Here is an 18,967-nt window from a genome sequence, read left to right as displayed (position 1 = left end):
TATTGATAAACACGCAGTACTATTTCATTTCATTCATCCTATTTTCCTTATTTTCTGTCGTTTATATAATATTATGATGTCAGATGTTCATATTAAAATGTGGCCAAAGTGTCAAATAATGAAGTAAATGTGTAAAAGTAATCCCTCAACAAAAGCATCAACTTGACATTTGGAACAGCGCTCTACAGAGTGAATGAGAGTACTTCCTGTGCAAAACTAAGCAATAGACAATTCAAGGTTTTACATCACACTCAATATTCCAAAGCAAGACTGGCTAAAATAAAAACAACCTAAAACCTTAATACAGATGGAAGCTGCAACAGCTGTCTAAACACTCCTGCCAACTATATGTTTAGGTCCCGCCCAGCCCTGGCATCCTATTGGTCTGTGATCTTTAAAACACCATCAGAGGTACTTCTTGATCTCCAACCCAATGCAGCAATGGCCAGATGTGGTATCACAGAGAGAAGATTTAACAGTAAGGAAATTATATAAAAACATCATTGCTTTTACAACGCTGCTTGCACACAGAAGTATATTCCATACATCCACCTAAAGCAGGGGTGTCAAAACATACAATGGATAACTTTTTTAAATATATACGATACGATACGATAATTTATGAAAATTATAGAAAAATTATTTCCAATTCTTCAATAAAATTGAGTTATTCTTTATTTTACCACAGGGGGGCGCACTGTCCTAATAAGAGTAGCAGGCCTAATTCTCCCGCTTACTTCTCGTTCAGTCTACGTGACCCCACACTGTCAAACTGAGCGGGTCCATGCACGAACTGCCGGTGTTTCGGTTAAGCTGGTGACCGTGTTAACTGGTGACTTTAACATACAGTAGATGGTCTCCTAAAAGCCTTTAGCCTTTGAAGTTTAAGTTAATATCTAAGTTACGCTAACCATTTATGTCCGTTAATTGTGTTCATTCATCTCTCCTAATGTAATATCTCTTGTAATATAGTCACCAGTCAAACCAAAAATGTTTGAGGTTCTTATAATCTATTCACAGAGATAAATGAGAAGCCAGTGTGCTCAGTATGTTCACAATGTAACCTAGCTGTAATTTCAGTCACTTTATGTTATTGTATTAGTATTATTTGTGTTTGTATGATTTGAGTGAAATGCCCTTTAAGGGTTAAGATGACATCACATTATGACAGTCATAAGATTTACGATAGTGACCCTAGCATCGTGGGCTGAGATGGTTGAAGCTGCAACATGTGTGTCATCTGTCTGCTCATTTCATCTGGTAATGTCATTATTGTTAAATGTGCCATGTCGTTATGTAAGAATTATCTTATCTTTATCCAAGAGCGTAGATTTGCAGTTTGAGAGCATGATTTTATTCCTTTTCAGTGACACAGCTCCTTCTCATGCTTACATTTATTCTCCTCATGCTCACATTTTGTGCTTGCACTGAGATGTCTGCTGCTTTCTTTCAAAATGTGTGCTTGAACTCAAAAATCAAATGCTTGTGCTCACATTTCTTCTTCTTGGACACAAATATTTCACTTGCATTCAAATATGTCCTGTGCTGCACACACTCACAACAAGTATGTCCTCTCAGATTAAGATCTCTGCTTAGACTAAAGGAAGTCCCTCTCTGCGCTTAATAATAAGGAGACAGCTAGAGTGTGGAACAATCAAATGACGGATGCCGTCTTGGGTGCGTTCCTTCGCCATTTTTGAGCGCTCCATAGGGGTGGGTATATGGTCTGTTTGTAAAACTGCTTCTCTGAAAATACACCAATTTACCATATTAGCCAGCTATTTGAATTGTCACATATTTAAGACGCCAGCATATTTATGTATAATTAATCTTAAGTAATCCTAAAAAAAGTAATCGTAGTTTGGATTTTCTCTATTTTTTTAATCATTTATAGACCTCCGAGATACTCAGGAAAATTAATTGATGAGTTTGCTGATCTGCTGTCAGTTATCTGCACTGACTACAACTTTTTTATCACAACAGGGGATTTTAACATTCATGTAGACAATAACATGGACAGTAATGCCAAAGAACTCTCTTCTCTACTTGACACTTTTGGCCTCTTGCAACATGTGAAAGGGCCCACACACACACTCGAGGACACACTCTGGATCACTGGATCTAAAGGTGTTGATATTTCTTCTGTTGATGTTAAGGACTTGGCTCTTTCTGATCATTTCTGTGTGTTTGACTTACAGATCATTCCAAATATTCAGTTAACCTCTGTGTCTGTTAGGAGAAGGTACACAAATGAGAATACCAGTGCAAAGTTTATGGAGGCTATAGCTATGTCAACTGTGAGTGCAGAGTCAGTTGATGAACTCCTGGATAAATTTAACTGGAAAATCTCAAATGTCATGGATGATGTTGCACCTATTAAAACTAAGAAGGGGTGACTTCCGGTGATGCGGACCGAGTAGCAGCGTTCGGTGTGAGCTCCCGCATTTTCATTGCAAATTATCCTGACGAACGTATCTGAATTGGCCCTTTTTGGCTTAAAACACAGACGTAAGTTTATGTGATGTCCTTAGAGCACTTCTGGAGCAAGAACTCGGATAAAATGACAACTAGGTCTACCTCGAAGCCCCAGGAAAAGAACCCTCCGGCTAGCAATGCTAACAGCACACCGGCCGGCAATGCTAACAGGACCCCAGCCAGTAATGCTTACAGAACACCGGCCAGCAATGCTAACCAAACACCGACGACGGCCAGCAATGCTAACCAAACACCGGCGGCGGCTAGCAATGCTAACCATACACCGGCCAGCAATGCTAACCAAACACGAGCTGGCGGCGGCAACACGGGGGCTGATAGACTGGACCCAGCCATGACCGAGGCCATGGCCGCAATGTCCTCAAACATCTCTAAGATGATGGAAGCTAAATTTGACTCTTTCCTGCAAAAAATCGAAAATTTTGCAAAGGAGTTGCAAGATACGACCAAGCGTGTTGACGAGGCTGAACAGCGTATCTCAGCAGTGGAAGACACAAAGGCTGAAACAGAGCAACGCATTTCATACCTGGAAAAAACCGTTGCCTCGCTGCAGGAACGTCTGGACAGTGTTGCCAACTCCTCAGTAAGGAAAGTAGCTATTGGCTGTCCTAAAAGTCGCTAGAAGTCGCTAAATGACGTCATCGTCTAATTTGCATAATTATCATGTGCATGTTATTGTAATGGACGATGTAGGAGAGAGGAATAACGTCTTGGGAGAGACAAAAAGTGAGTTAAAAAACCCTAAATATGTTAAAAACTACAAATGTGCTTTCTTATGTTGATTCTTGGTGTGTTTGTTTTTTAAAATGTAAATACATTTTGATATTTATTGTTAAATGTTAGAATATCAAATTGAATCAAAAGACTGTTATGCAGGGTGGATGTGGAGTGGTGTGGGTCTCCTCTCTGCTCTGACTGCAGCTGTGTGAGGCTACTGTGAACCTGACCGCCTGTGAGTGCTTTGGGACAGGGGAGGGGCTCAGGGCAGCACCCACTACTCGTTGAGGACAGTAACGATACGTGCTTTCATTTCAAAGTCTCCAATAACACCAGAAAAAGTCGCTAGATTTGTCGCTAGTCGCTTTTGAGGAAAAAAGTCGCTATGAGGGTTTGGAAAGTCGCCAGATTTAGCGAGAAAGTCGCCAAGTTGGCAACACTGCGTCTGGATGACCAGGAGGACCGAGGCAGACGCAATAATGTGAGGATTATTGGCTTGCCAGAATCGTCGGAGGGCACTTCGGCCGTTCATTTCATGGAGTCGTGGATCCCTCAGGTTCTCGGACTGACCACCAAAGCGGGGAAAATCAAGCTGGAGAGGGCGCACCGGGTGACGGGGTTCCCGAGGAGAGGAGCCGAGCCTCGCAAGCCTCATCCCCGCGTCATGATTGTGAGATTCCACCACTACAGCGACCGGGTTCGAGTACTGGATGCAGCCAGACGGGCGAAGAGTGTCCACTTTGAGGGTAATCGGATTTTCTTCTTTCAAGACTTCTCCAGCGGCACTCAGAGGAAGCGTCGGGCTTTTGATGAGGCCAGAAAAAAGCTGCAGTCGATTGGGATACGGTCATATGGGCTAAACTATCCTGCAACGCTGAGGGTTACCGTGAATAACTCTACCAAATCATTTGATGACCCTGAAGAGGCGATGACGTTCATAAACAGGCTGAGGAGAGAGGACACTGCATCTGATGGCTGAGCGTGAGTAAAGGAGTCACTTGACTGCATTTAGGTCTGAACGAACTAAATCATCTACGGCAATTAATGAGACTCATACAGTATTCTCTAAATACTTGAAATCCCGGCTGGAGCAATTTGTCACCAGCATAAGACTGTTTAAGAGGGTTTGATGTAGCTGGAAACCAGGCTCATCATAAGGTCGATGATGCCCTCTATTTACTTTTCTATCTTATTTTATTTAGTTATTTTATTTTTCTCTCCCTTTTCTTGGTTTAAATGTGAATGACAATCCCCTATGCTACTACAACCACCAATGATGCTGATGATGCCACTGTGACTAGATTTTAGCCGACTTATCTTTTATTTAATTTAGGCTATTTATCTTCTTTTTTCTTTTTCTTTTTTTTTTCCCTCCTTCTCCCTTTTCCTGCAATTTATTGGGGATCTATTTTATTTACTTGTTTTTTTTGTTTTTTTTTTTCAATTACATTTGGGTACCTCAAGTAAGGAAGAGACGCACAATATTAGACGATTGGACACAGCATTATGCAGGGCTGCCTATACTGATTGCATTTGATCATGCGGGCTCAGGAACATCATAGCCGCATCCAGAGTAAGGTTAAGAGGCCCTAGTGGTAAGGGCTTTTCTTCTGAAGATAGAGTTGACCCCCGTTTTGTTACCTTGATTTTCACGTGTTTACTGGTTTACGGGGGAACAGTATGTGTATATAGTTACAGTTATGTTCAGGGGGATGCAGCACAGTGTTTTTTTACTTTGTGGTCAGAGAGCCCGATATATGGAGAGAACTGGATTTTGATTAGGAAAGAGGATGCATGCAGACAATGTCTGCTCCAAGCCACATTTAATACTTCATTAGCGCCATGAATATCTCCTCACTTAAACTATGTACCTGGAATATTAGGGGTATACACCATCCTGTGAAAAGGAAAAAAATACTAACATATCTCAAAAGAGAAGAGGTTGACATAGCACTACTACAGGAAACGCATCTGAAAGACACAGAACATGAAAAACTCAAACGTGAGTGGGTAGGACAAGTTTTTTTCTCCTCTTTTACATCTAATAGCAGAGGTGTTTGTATTCTTGTCAACAAACGACTTCCGTTCACATTAGAATCCTGTATTAAGTGTGGCGAGGTGGAGTGGTGAGTAGTGGTGTGTGGTTGCCAACAACGCCACCTGGGGAGTTTCGCCCCAGGAAATAGTTACGGTATTTTTGTAAGAATGAAAATAAAAGGTCACGCAGGCTCGAATCACCACAGGGGAGAGTTCAGGTATCAAAAGAATAATAATTTATTGTCACAATATTGTTTCTATAAAACTTCAATAGTTGCCAAAATATTTCACATTCACAAAAGACTGGGCCAAAGAAAGGGGAATGGACAGGGCTGGGCCAGCCACGGCGACCCTAAACCAAACCAAGGGGAAGGAGAAAAACCAAGAAAATAATATCACCCGTGACACTGCACACACACGCAATGGAGAAGTGAAGAAGCCACCACCAGGGATTGGGCCGCCGCGCTGGACTACAGCACCTGTCCACAGGGAGAGAGGGAAAAATTAAGATGGCCGCAGTCTAGCTGACCTCCTCACACACACCAAAAACAATTAAATATTATTTATAATACCAAACCACATTAAACATAATTAAGTCTTCTTAAAATATTCAAATACAAATTAGAAGAAAACAATTAAACAATTATCAAACCCGCCCCCCCCAAAAAAAAAAGAAAAAAGGAAAACAAGAAACAAAAGAAATAAATTGTTAAACGTCTCTGAGGTCACTATTGTCGGCAACAACAATCATTTAATCAAAACCATGTAATCGAGCCAAACAAAACAGCAGCAAACATCGTGGTGGCCGATGACCGGAACACACCAGGACGCAGGATAGTGTGCAGAACTAGGAGAGTGGGGGCCGCTGGTTACAGCGCCCCGCTGTAAAGCAAGAGAGAGACAGTGTCACAACTAGCGCAATGATGTAAAACTGCAACAGCAGACAATTAGAGCAGCCTACCTCTGAGCTCTACTGCACCCAACACGCGCCCACCAGAACCGCTCGCTCCCTCCGGCTCACGGCCGCTCCGAGCACTGCAACGGAGCGGGAGGATGAAGCCCCAGGGCCAATAAAAGCAAAACACCAAACAATAACTAACACGGCATGCTTACCTTAGTGATATGACGGGGAGACTCGGGCATGCACGCCAGCCCGCTCACCGAACGCGCCGCACAGCAGAGGCAGGGAGGGAGAACAGCGACCAAACACACCTGTCCCAATCACACACACACAGCGTCGCTCCACCAGCTCGCTGTTGCTCCAACACTGCAACGGAGTGAAAGTATGAGGCCTCAGGCCCAATAACAGCAAACACAAACCAGCAAATACGCAGAATTCCTACCTTACTGATACGACGGGAAGACACAAACAAGCACGCCGGCCAGCTCACCGGACGCACCGCACAGCAGAAGCAGAGAGGGAAAATGTCGACCAACACAGCTGTTTTAATCACCTAACAGTGCCGTCCCCCCATTAACCTGCGCCAGGCTGACACAGCGCCATGCAGTGACCAGGAGGGAGATGACTCACCCAGTCACATAAGGATAAAGCAGGAAGGTATGTTGTAATAAAGGGTTGTCTCTTTGGTGAAAATATATCAATTCTAAATGTCTATGTCCCACCAGGTCACCCTCCTGATCTTATAACAAAGGCTTTCTCAGAGCTATCAGAGATGGACTGTGCTCAGTCAATTGCTGGAGGAGACCTCAATTGTTTATTAGACCCTCACGTTGATAAATTACCTGGTGAAAATAATAATCCTTCTAAACGAGCACGAACAACAGTTGATATATGTGATGAGTTGGGCTATTTAGACCTATGGCGAACGCTTAACCCTAACAACAAAGAATTCACATTCTTCTCAGCAGTGCACAAAACTAGTTCTAGAATAGATTATCTGTTTACCCCGAAAACAATGGTGCACTCTGTTCTGGCTTGCGATATCGGGAGTATTACAATATCGGACCATGCCCCAGTTTACCTAAAATTTATACATGGGGAGACCCAGCTAAGGTCAAAAAGATGGCGATTTAACACACAACTGTTAAATGATCCACATTTCGTCTCTTATTTCCAAAATGAGTTCCAGATGTTTTACACTAGCAATAATACACCAGAGATATCCCCATCTATATTATGGGAGACATGTAAGGCATACTCTCGTGGCATAATCATTTCATATGAGAAAAGCAAAAAAAAGAAGTGTCTAGAGGAACAACGGAGGCTGGAACTACAACTTCGCGAATGCGAACACGCATATAACCAGAACCCAACTGAGATCAATCTAAAACTAACCCTGGCTGCAAGGGCGACACTTAACTCATTGCTAACCCAAAAGGCAGAGCAAAATATAAGGTTTGCAAAGCAAAAGCTGTACAAATTTGGTAACAAACCCAGTAAGTATTTGGCCCACCTGGTGAAGAAAAGGGCTGACTCTCAAAACATCTCCTTTGTTAAGGACTCCTCTGGCCACGTTCAGAGGGAGAGCAATAGTATAAATAAGGTCTTCACAGAATTTTATGAAAAACTATATTCGAGTGAACAGCCAGCCGAGGCCCGACAGTTGATGGAGAACTTTTTCTCTAACTTAACACCAAGCCTAATGATGAGCAAAAATCAGACCTGAATAAACCCATAACATTAGAAGAAGTGAACGAAGCAGTCCGCATTTTACAATCAGGAAAAGCCCCAGGCCCTGATGGCTTTAGTTCTGAATTTTTCAAACAATTCAGATTACTGATGGTGACGCCCCTGTTGAATATGTTTAACCATTCCCTTGAAACAGGAGCTCTTCCTAAAACACTTACGGAAGCAAATATTAGCTTGATTCTTAAAAAGGACAAACCAGGTGACGAATGTTCATCCTATCGGCCTATCAGCCTGCTAAACGTGGACTTTAAGATCCTATCCAAAATTTTAGCTTTAAGGCTGGAAAAAACTCTCCCATATATCATTAACAATGACCAAACAGGGTTTATTATTGGAAGGAATTCATGTAATAATGTTAGGAGATTACTTAATATTATTCAACTGTGTCAACAAAAACATCTTAAGGGTATGATCGTATCGCTGGATGCAGAGAAAGCGTTCGACCGCATAGAATGGGATTTTCTGTTTTTTACACTTAAAAAATTTGGTTTAGGTGAAAATTTCATTGATTGGATCAGATTGTTATACCATAATCCAATGGCAGAAGTCACCACAAATGGCAAGTGCTCTTCATACTTTGCACTGGGAAGAGGCACCCGGCAAGGTTGCCCCCTATCACCCTTACTGTTTGCAATTGCAATCGAGCCACTAGCAGAAACCATTAGAACTCATCCCAATATTCATGGCATATCAATTAATCAAAGGCAGCATAGAATCTCGTTGTATGCGGACGACGTCTTATTGTTTATTGCAAGACCAGAAATATCTGTCGTCTCAGTCCTTAATGTTATTAATCAGTTTAGTGAATTCTCTGGGTACAAAATAAATCTTAATAAATCAGAGGCAATGCCATTGAACCAAGTACATCACACTTTACCTCATGGACTGTCACCCTTCAGATGGGTTACACAAGGCTTTGTATATCTGGGTATTTTTGTTACTCCTGTGCTTAAAAACATGTACAAAACCAATTTCAAACCTCTGCTTAAACGCATCCATGATGACTTAGAGAGATGGGCTTCTTTGCCGCTCTCTATGCTAGGAAGAATTTCTCTGATTAAGATGAACATTTTGCCTAGATTACTCTACAAATTTCAAATGATTCCAATCCTACTGAGTAACAATACTATTAAGACAGTAAACAACTGGTTACGAACATTTATCTGGAATAAAAAGAGACCCCGGCTTAAATTTGTAAAGTTGCAATCACCATTACATCAGGGAGGATTGGCAGTTCCTAACATTAAATTATACCAGCTAGCCTCCCAATTTCGGTATTTGGTAGATTGGATTCGGAATGATCCAGACTCTGTATGGTTAGATATTGAAGCATTCAATCTGGGCAGGCCACTAACACTGGCCAGTCTCCCTTTCACTCTGAATCGGAAGGATTCAGAGGTTTCAGATGGTAATTTAATTATTAAATCCACTTTGAAGGTTTGGGATATGATTAAGAAATGGGAAAAGAGATCTAATATGCTTTCGCCGATCACCCCAATACTAAGAAATACAGATTTCCCTCCAGGGATGACGGATACTGGGTTTTCTATATGGAAAGATGCAGGCATCGTGGCTCTGAAGGACCTATTTGAAGGTGATAGTATGATGTCATTTGACCAGTTGAGATTGAAATATAATTTACCCCAAACACATTTTTTTAGGTTCCTACAAGTTAGAAGTTTTGTTCAGAATCATGCCGGGCATACATTTAGTTTGGAAATGTCACCAACTGAGAATTTACTTGATAAAATACGCAGTAATAGGTTTATAGTAAGACGCTGCTATGAGGCCCTTTATAAGTCCAGTAGAGCAAAGGATTCAGCACTACAAGTGTGGGCCCAAGATCTTGGAGTGGAGATAGATGAAACTACAGAGATTAGTATATGGGAATGCGCCAGTAACATATCTATATGTAATAGAGCAAAGGAACTGCAATTCAGGGTGCTACACCGTCTTCAGATATCATCCCAACTCCTACATAAAATGGACCCAAGAAAGTCAGATATGTGTGTTAAGTGCAAAAAGGAAGTTGGTAGCTATATACACACTATATGGAGCTGTGACCATATTCAGGATTTTTGGGCAAAAATAGTCTCGAAGCTGAGTCTATTTTTTAATGAAGAAATGGTTCTGGACCCTATATGCCTCCCCCACACCCACAAATCAAACGGACCAACAGAAGAAAACTGCTATTTATATTAACATATGCAGCACGCAAAAGCATACTGTTAAAATGGATCTCAAATAAATCACCAACACTCTCAGACTGGCATAAGGTCATATTTAGTCTTCTACCCATGGAATACCTGACATACTGGGCCAAAGGTAAAATTGGTGTTTTTTTTTGACATATGGGCTCCATTTTTTGATTATGTGGGACCAAGGATATCTAATATATTTTGGAAGACATTTCCAAAACCACGGAATGGGGATTGAGCTTGTGAGGAGCTCTGGTTCGCTGTAACTCTTTTCCTTTTTTTTTTTTTTTTTTTTTTTTTCTCTCTCTCTCCTTTTGTTTTTTTTTTTCTTTTCTTTTTTCTCTCCTCTTTTCTTATGAGAATGATGTTTATGTGTAGATGTGCAGATTATGTGTACACACGTGTATGCTTGTCTGTGTATGCACATGTATATGTATGTATTTGTAATCTTTCTGAATACCACTTGTGGAAAAGGACTGTGCTGTGGGATTTGTTCTGGAGTTGATGTGTGTGTGTGGGGGGGTTCATAAATGGGAAAAAAAAGACAGAAACTGTAATATGTGACATATGAATGTTCAAATATTAATAAAGATATGTTAAAAAAAACAAAACAAAAAAACTAAGAAGACCTTGAGCAGAAAGTAAACACCATGGAGGAACACTATGATGGTAAAGGCTTTAAAAACAGAATGCAGGAAAGTAGAGCGTAAGTGGAGAAAAACTAAACTTCAAATTCACCTTGACCTCTACAAACAAAGTCTTTGTAATTTTAAATATGAGTTACTCAAAGCTAGACAGCGACACTTTTCTGAAATGATTAATAAGAACATCAACAACACTCGTACTCTGTTTGCTACGGTTGATAAGCTTACAAACCCCCCTCAACAGATAGCTCCAGAACTCCTTTCCACAGAAAAATGCAATGAATTTGCTTTTTCAGTGAAAAAATCCAGTCCATAAGGCTAAATATCAACACAAAACAATAAAATGACACAATCCCTAAGACCTCGCAGGAATAACTCAACTGCGATGTCAGAATTTAAAACAGTTGACCAAAAAACCATAGAGGAAACAGTGCAGCATCTAAAACCATCAACATGCTGTCTTGACACAATGCCATCAGATTTTTTTTAAACTATTGTGAACTCTGTCCAAACAGATTTGAGACAAATAATAAATAGCTCACTTCAATCAGGCACGTTTCCTAAACCCCTAAAAGTAGCTGCCATTAAGCCACTCTTAAAAAAGAGAACGCTGGATGCTTCCATGTTAACCAACTACAGACCTATCTCAAATCTTCCTTTTATAGCCAAGATCATTGAGAAAGTGTTTTTTAATCAACTCAGTAATTTCCTGAACTCCAGTGGACTTGTTGACAAATTTCAATCAGGCATCCGACCTAACCACAGTACAGAAACAGCTCTTATTAGAGTGTTAAATGACAGAAGGTCCTAGACTGGTTCAGGTCCTACTTGGAAGAGCAGAGTTATTTTGTGACCATTGGAAGTTATGAATCTGATTGAGTGGCTATGACATGTAGAGTTCCTCAGGGGTCAGTTGTTGGACCCCTTCTGTTCAGTCTATATATGCTGCCTTTGGGTCAAATTCTGCAGAACTCTAATGTAGACTATCACAGTTATGCAGATGACACACAGATATACCTAGCACTGTCCCCAGATGACCACAGTCCAATACAGTCATTGTGTCACTGTTTAGAGCAAGTAACTAATTGGATGAACCAAAAAAATTCCTTCAATTAAATCAGGACAAAACTGAGGTCATTGTTTTTAGCAATAAAGAGAAGAGGATTGCTGTCAGTAAACATCTCGAGTCACTCTCTCTAAAAACTAGGGACCAAGTCCGAAACCTTGGCGTGCTGATAGACTCAGAACAAGAGAACATATCCAGAGTGAAGGGTTTTATGTCTCAAACAGACCAGGAGAAGTTGATTCATGCTTTCGTAGAGTCGACTACTGTAACGGTCTTCTGACTGGACTCCCACAAAAAAGCATTAAACAGCTGCAGCTCATTCAGAACGCTGCAGCTCCAGTTTTAACCAGAACAAAGAGATCAGAGCACATTACTCCAGTTCTAAAGTCTTTACACTGGCTCCCAGTCAGCTATAGAATAGATTTTAAAGTTCTGCTACTGGTCTACAAATCACTGAATGATTTAGGTCCAGAATACATAAATGACATGTTAGTAGAATATAAACCCAGTAGAGCTCTGAGATCTACTGACTCAGGTCAGATAGTTGAGCCCAGAGTTCAAACTAAACATGGTGAAGCAGCTTGTAGCTGTTATGCTGCACACAACTAGAACAAACTACCAGCAGAACTGAAATCAGCCCCAACTGTGAACACTTTTAAATCCAGGTTAAAATCACTTCTCTTCGTACGCGTCTGAACTCTCATCAGAGCCAGCTGATATGCACACGTTCTTAGATGAACTTCAGTTTCCTTCTGTAAATCCGGAGTTGGTTACTCAATTAGACTCAGCTCTGACCATTCAAGAACTAAATTTGGCTTCACAAAGCATGCAAAATAATAAAGCCCCGGGACCCGATGGGTTTCCAGTGGAATTTTTTAAAGCCTTTCAGGCCAAACTTATTGCATTACTTCTCTCCGTTTATGAAGAATCTCTATCACTTGGCTCTCTCCCCCCTACATTGAGACAAGCCTCTATTAGTGTTCTCTTAAAGAAGGACAAAGATCCGGATCTTTGTACCTCCTATAGGCCAATCTCTTTAATGAATGTAGATACAAAGATTCTGGCAAAGGCCTTGGCTTGCCGACTTGAAAGGGTCCTTCCAACTATAATTTCTAAGGAACAGACTGGCTTTATAAAGGGGCGTCAGCTCTATTATAATGTTCGTACTTTATTAAATGTAATCTACTCGAAAGAAACAACAGTCACACCTGAAGTGGTGATATCGATTGATGCCGAAAAGGCGTTCGATCAAGTTGAAAGGCACTATCTATTTGCAGTCTTAGCTAAATTTGGATTTGGTTAAAGTTTTATATCGTGGATACGCCTTCTTTACACACTCCCTTGTGCCAGTATAACCACTAATAACACTCAATCCGGCTATTTTTCTTTAAATAGAGGTTGTAGACAGGGCTGCCCCCTATCTCCCCTATTGTTAGTAGAGCCCCTGTCTATTTATTTGAGGACTTCTCCCACTTTCAATGGCATCACCAGGATTCATACAGAATTCAAACTTTCGTTATATGCCGATGACTTATTGCTGTACGTCGCAAATCCAGTAAGTGCTTGCCCCGCCATTATTTCACTCTTTCATAGATTCGGCCGGTTCTCAGGGTATAAAGTTAACGTTGCCAAGAGTGAATGTTATCCTGTCAATAAACTAGCAATGCAACTCTCCCAGTCTGATATTCCTTTCAAATTGAGCCCTTTAGGATTTAGGTATCTTGGGGTTAGCATAGCCAGGTCTTTTAAATCCCTTTATTCTGAAAATTTCTTTCCCCTTTTAGCTGCAGTTAAGGCAGATTTTCAAAAGTGGAGTTCCCTCTCTCTCTTTGATTGGGAGAATAAATACAATCAAGATGAATGTTCTGCCTAAGTTTCTATTTCTGTTTCAATGTCTGCCTATATTTTTACCAAAAAGTTTTTTTAAAACAATAGACTCGATTATCTGTTATTTTCTGTGGAATGGCAAAACACCCAGAGTCAGACAAAAAGTACTCCAGAATTGTAAGTTCTATGGCGGCCTCTCTCTGCCAAATTTTCAATTTTACTACTGGGCGGCGAATATAACTAAAATTACATTCCGGTCCATGCCAACTAGTGTACCTTGGTGTCAACTGGAAGCACAGTCGTGCTCCCCAGCCTCTCTTTCTGCTTTACTGACCGGCCCAGTTACTGCAAACCTCTCTGGCCTTACCTGCAACCCTGTGGTTACTGCTACGCTTAAGATATGGTTTCAATTTAGGAAACACTTTAAATTTACGGCGCCTACAGTTCTAACCCCACGGTTAAAAAATCCTGTGTTCAAACCCACATTTACCGATCCCACTTTGTCCTTATGGCAGGATAAGGGACTGAAATGTTTTGAGGATTTCTATATGGAAGAGGTCTTTTGCTCTTTCACAGAGCTGGTGAATAAATTCAATCTCCCACCCTCCCACCTTTTTAGATATTTCCAGGTGAGGAATTGCGCAAAATCTTTATTCTCCAATTTCCCTCACCTTCCACCTAAGCAACCATGGGGTGAACTTTTACAATTCAATCCTCTACAAAGGTCTTTAATCTCAAAAATGTATACTTCTATTCAGTCATATGATGGCCATTTGACCACCAACACAAGAGAGCAGGCCTGGACTGGGACAAAAATTCAGCCCTGGACTTTTTGGTCCAGACCGGCCCACTACAATCCATCCATGCTCAGATACTGTGCCAACTCACGTTGATATACATTTAAACACACAAGCCCTTAATAACAGTAGTATACTGAACAATATCCCTTATATTCTGGAGACTTGAATAGGCTTGAATTAGTTTTAACTGTATAATGTGAAACTGTTGAATGAGCAATAAACCATAAACACTGACTGAAAAAAATATGTAAAGTATCATCGGCTACATATGTGTTATGTTAGATCAATGTCCATCATGAACATATTAGACTATAGGCACAAAGAAAGGTGCATGTTGACACTTAAAACACTTTAACTCTGGTGACCTGATTTGGGGGAAGTCATTATAGGTAGAAATTATCAAAAATTGTGAAAATAGCAGTTCTACATGCTCAGACCACATCACATTGCAACATGTGAGTTTTAAACTTGTAGATTTGTAAAAGTGTGGCATCCTTTGATGAAAATAGTGGTTAAGTGGTTATTAAGGTTGTTGGATACATCTCGTGATGCAGACTCTTGGACACATCATCAGTGATAGTACCTGGGGTCACGAGGGGTTTCGGGTCTTTCAACTTCAGACCCCCTCACCCAGGCGACCCGACCGGGAGTGATCAGCTCCCGGCCTGTGTCCAAGAAGCGCTCGTCCACGCCTTGTCCCTCTGGATCCACAGCCACCGAGAAGCTTTCTCAGCGGCCTCTGTAGCTGAGCAGATGGCTCTCCTCTTCCTTGCCCCTGTGATGCCTAGGAGACTGTAGGCTCTACAGAGTGACTTCCCTGCAAAGCCCCTTCCCCCGACTTCAATGGGCAAGCATCTTGCTCGCCACCCCCTGTTGCGGCAGTCCTCCACCAGCTCTGCATATTTCTCCCTCTTCCTCCCACTGGCTTCCTCCATCCTCTCCTCCCAAGGCACCGTCAGCTCCAACATGATAACCTGCTTGGAAGACTCAGATTGCAGCACAATGTCTGGTCTCAGGCTGGTTTTCAAGATGCTCTCGGGGAACTTCAGCTGTTTTCCTAAGTCCACCCTCAGCTGCCAGTCCTTAGCTGTTCCCAGCAGTCCTGTTTGGGCCTTTGGTTGGGGAGGGGGTTTTTCCCCAGCCTTCACAAATGCCTTCCCGTGCCTCGGTGGTGGTAAGCGCTTGCTGTAATCGACGGCACAGTGGATGGACTCAGCAACTGCTTTCAGTACTTGGTCGTGGCGCCAGCGGTAGCGACCATCTCCAAGTGCCCTAGGACAGCTGCTGAGGATGTGTTCAAGCGTTCCCCTTCCCTGGCACAAGGTACATGATGGAGCTTCAACCTTGCCCCAAAGGAAGAGGTTTGAAGGGCTGGGCAGGACATTGTAAACAGACTGGATGAGGAATTTTATGCGGAGCGGTACCGCCTTCCACAACTCCGGCCATGAGATGGTTCTGTTCATGGCTTCCTCCCATCTGGTCCACGCGCCCTGTTGCCTTAGCCCCACCCACTGGCTAGCACGCTGCTCCTCGACTCCAGCCCGCACCTCAAGTTGGACCCGGTCCCGCCTATCCTTGCCCCGGAGCCTGCTGAGGTGGGTAGTTGGTACGGTTCCCAGTCCTGCCCGGCCAGTGGCCACAGATCCCACAAGCTCTTTGTGGGACAGCCGAGCTTCAGCCTGGTCCACCGCCTCTTGCGCCCTCCACCTTCTGCCTGTCCTGACCTCAATGCCAGCTTGAGCCACCTTTGGGTCCTTCGATTCCCTGTACTGGAGGACCTCCCTTGCTCTGGCAACCATGAACTCCTCCGTGAGGCCCTTGACTGGTAGGTTCAGCTTGTTGTTGTTGCCGTAGAGGGCAAGGCTGCTGAGACTCCGAGGGAGCCCCAGCCAGCGTCGGAGGTGGCTGCTGACCCTCCGCTCAAACCCTTCCACGGTGGACATGGGAAATTCATACACCAGCAATGGCCATAATATCCTGGGCAGGATGCCATGCTGGTACACCCATGCCTTGAACTTCCCCGGGAGACCAGATTTGTCCACTGCCTTTAGCCAGCCATCGAGTTGTTCATTGGTGGCCCTGATGGAAGCTGTATCCCTCAGGGAGCAGTCGAAGATCTTCCCCAGGCTTTTCACAGGCTTCTCTGTGACGGATGGAATCTGGGTGTCTCCAAGGAAGAAGCTGAACCGGTCAGTCACCTTCCCTCCCTTAAGGACTAGAGACCTGGATTTCTCTGGTTTGAAGCGCATGCGGGCCCAGCAACTAATCAATTAATCAGGACAGTATATGAATATGATTGTTTTCCAATACTTTAGATAACTAGATTTAGGCCTAGATGTAACACACCACACTATACAGAGTTTGCTATTTATTATGTCAAGTAAAGTTCATAGACAGGTAGTAACTGTTCTGAACCTTTAATAAGTGTTTATCCACACCATGCTGCAGGTACACACCTGCTTAAAACTCTATCACCACTTCCACATGGTGGAGAGTCTTCCTCAACCTCCTGCTCCTGCACCAACACCATGGCAGCGGGAGCCTCAGTTGACTCACTGTCCGACACCTGCTGCTGAGAGGGACCCACTCCTGAAGCCGCTCCGGCCACGCTGGCCCCCGCAGCAAACATTTCTGAAAATGTTTTGCTCGTAGCAGCGTCGGTTGCTAGAGCTTTTCTTTTTTTATCTCTTTGTTTTTCCGCTCCGTCTTTTCGCTTTTTAGCCGCATTGTCCATTTTGTTGTAGTAGTATCTCTCACTATCTCTCATCTGATTGCTTGTCATCAAAGGTGATTGGACGAGGAGGGGTTGGGGGGGGGGGGGGGTCAAGAACCAGCGTGGGTGGGACTCCTGGGCCTCTGTAGCCTATCATAGGGCCACTGGGCCAGGTATTCTTTAGACAGACAAACCATTGGGCCTCTGCTGTGTCTGCAGGCTGCAGCGGAGCTCTGTGGGCCGGTGCATGTCTCTGCCCCTGGGCCGGGAGAGTAACCATGGCAAGGCGCAGCAAAAACTAAATAAACAAATAAAAAAAATAAAAAAACGGCAGCCACCGGCCCATTATTGACCGGCCCACTGGGAAAAGTCCCGGTACTCCCTATGGCCAATCCACCCCTGCAAGAGAGGCTTGGGAGCTAGGATTGGTTTTTGATGAGTATTGGTGGGAATCTGCTCTGAAGGTCATTCACAAAACATCTATTTGTGCCCGTTTGACCCTGATACAGTTTAAAGTTGTATTTAGATGTCATTATTCTAAGACAAGGTTGGCACAGATTTTTCCAAATACGGTAGATGTCTGTGACAGATGTGGAGGCTCACCCTGCAACCTTACACACATGCTTTTCTCCTGCCCAGCCCTGAAACATTTCTGGCAAATGTATTTCAACACTATGTCGAAGGTATTCTCAAAAACTATTGACACTTCACCACACATTTGCATTTTTGGTCTTCCAGAAGAGCATACCCAATACTCTGCTAAAGAACTGGAAGTCATAGCTTTTACCTCCCTGATTGCTAAACGCCACCTCCTTCTTAACTCGAAATCCACAACAGCTCCTTCCAGCACGCAGTGGATTAAGGAGGTTATGTCCTTTTTGAAAGTGGAGAAAATTAGATATTCAAGAAGGAGAAACTTAAACAAATTCTGCAATAAATGGCAACCGTTCATGGATTTTTTTGAGACAATGTAACCCCCCCCCCCCCCTTTTTTTTCTCCTCTCTTTTTCCTTTAGTTTACTATTGTTTGTTTATTTGTTTATTTTTATTCTTATGTTTGTGCGACCAGGAACATCTTTTTATACAGACTATGTCTAAATACTTTTCTTTTTTTTTCTTTTTATTGTTTATCTGTACCTATTTTTGTAATCATTGTTTGTTTCTTAAAATATGTATATGTAATGTAATGTAATGTAATGTAGTTTATTTATACAGCCCTTTATAACAGTCCTTGCGGTGTACCAAAGTGCTTTACAGTAGGTAATAAATAAATAAAGAGAAAAATAAAAACAATTAAAAACAATAAAATAACAGTGAAAGCAATAAAATACAACAAAATCGAATAAGATAGAATAAGATAAAATAAAATAAAATAAGATAAAATAAAATAAAAGTGTCATCCTACTAGGTGTTAAAAGCCATCCTAAAAAAGTGCGTTATTAGCCTGGACTTGAAGAGGCCCAGGTCAGTAATAGTACGCATCTCGACGGGGAGCTTATTCCAGAGCCTGGGGGCAGCGACAGAAAAGGCTCGGTCACCCCAATGCTTATACTTTGACCTGGGCAGTTCCAGCATGAGTTGGTTTGTTGACCTCAGAACTCTACCAGGATTACGGACAGTTAAAAGCTCAGATAAATACGGTGGGGCGAGGCCGTTAAGAGCTTTAAAAACAAACATTAAAAGTTTAAAATCAATTCTATAAAAGACAGGAAGCCAATGGAGGGAGTTAAGAACAGGAGTGATGTGCACACGTCTGTTAATGTTAGTTAAAAGACGAGCAGCAGCATTTTGCACAAGTTGGAGGCGACTGAGGGAAGACTGG

General features: G+C 42.4%; 1 protein-coding gene across 1 annotated transcript; it reads right to left on the bottom strand.

The window, feature by feature from the left end:
* Nucleotides 1-15,042: 15,042 nt before the first annotated feature.
* Nucleotides 15,043-16,918, bottom strand: LOC128372573 (uncharacterized). Its single transcript, XM_053332670.1, has 2 exons — nt 16,908-16,918; nt 15,043-16,694 (listed from the first exon to the last, which is right to left on the bottom strand). The coding sequence occupies exons 1-2, from the start codon at nt 16,916-16,918 to the stop codon at nt 15,086-15,088; spliced, it is 1,620 nt and encodes a 539-aa protein (XP_053188645.1). The 3' UTR covers nt 15,043-15,085.
* Nucleotides 16,919-18,967: the final 2,049 nt, after the last annotated feature.

The sequence above is a fragment of the Scomber japonicus genome, chromosome 14 (assembly GCF_027409825.1).
Source record: "Scomber japonicus isolate fScoJap1 chromosome 14, fScoJap1.pri, whole genome shotgun sequence".
Taxonomy (NCBI): Eukaryota; Metazoa; Chordata; class Actinopteri; order Scombriformes; family Scombridae; genus Scomber; species Scomber japonicus.
The sequence above is the reverse complement of the archived record's forward strand: the minus strand, read 5'-3'. Positions and strand labels throughout refer to the sequence as shown.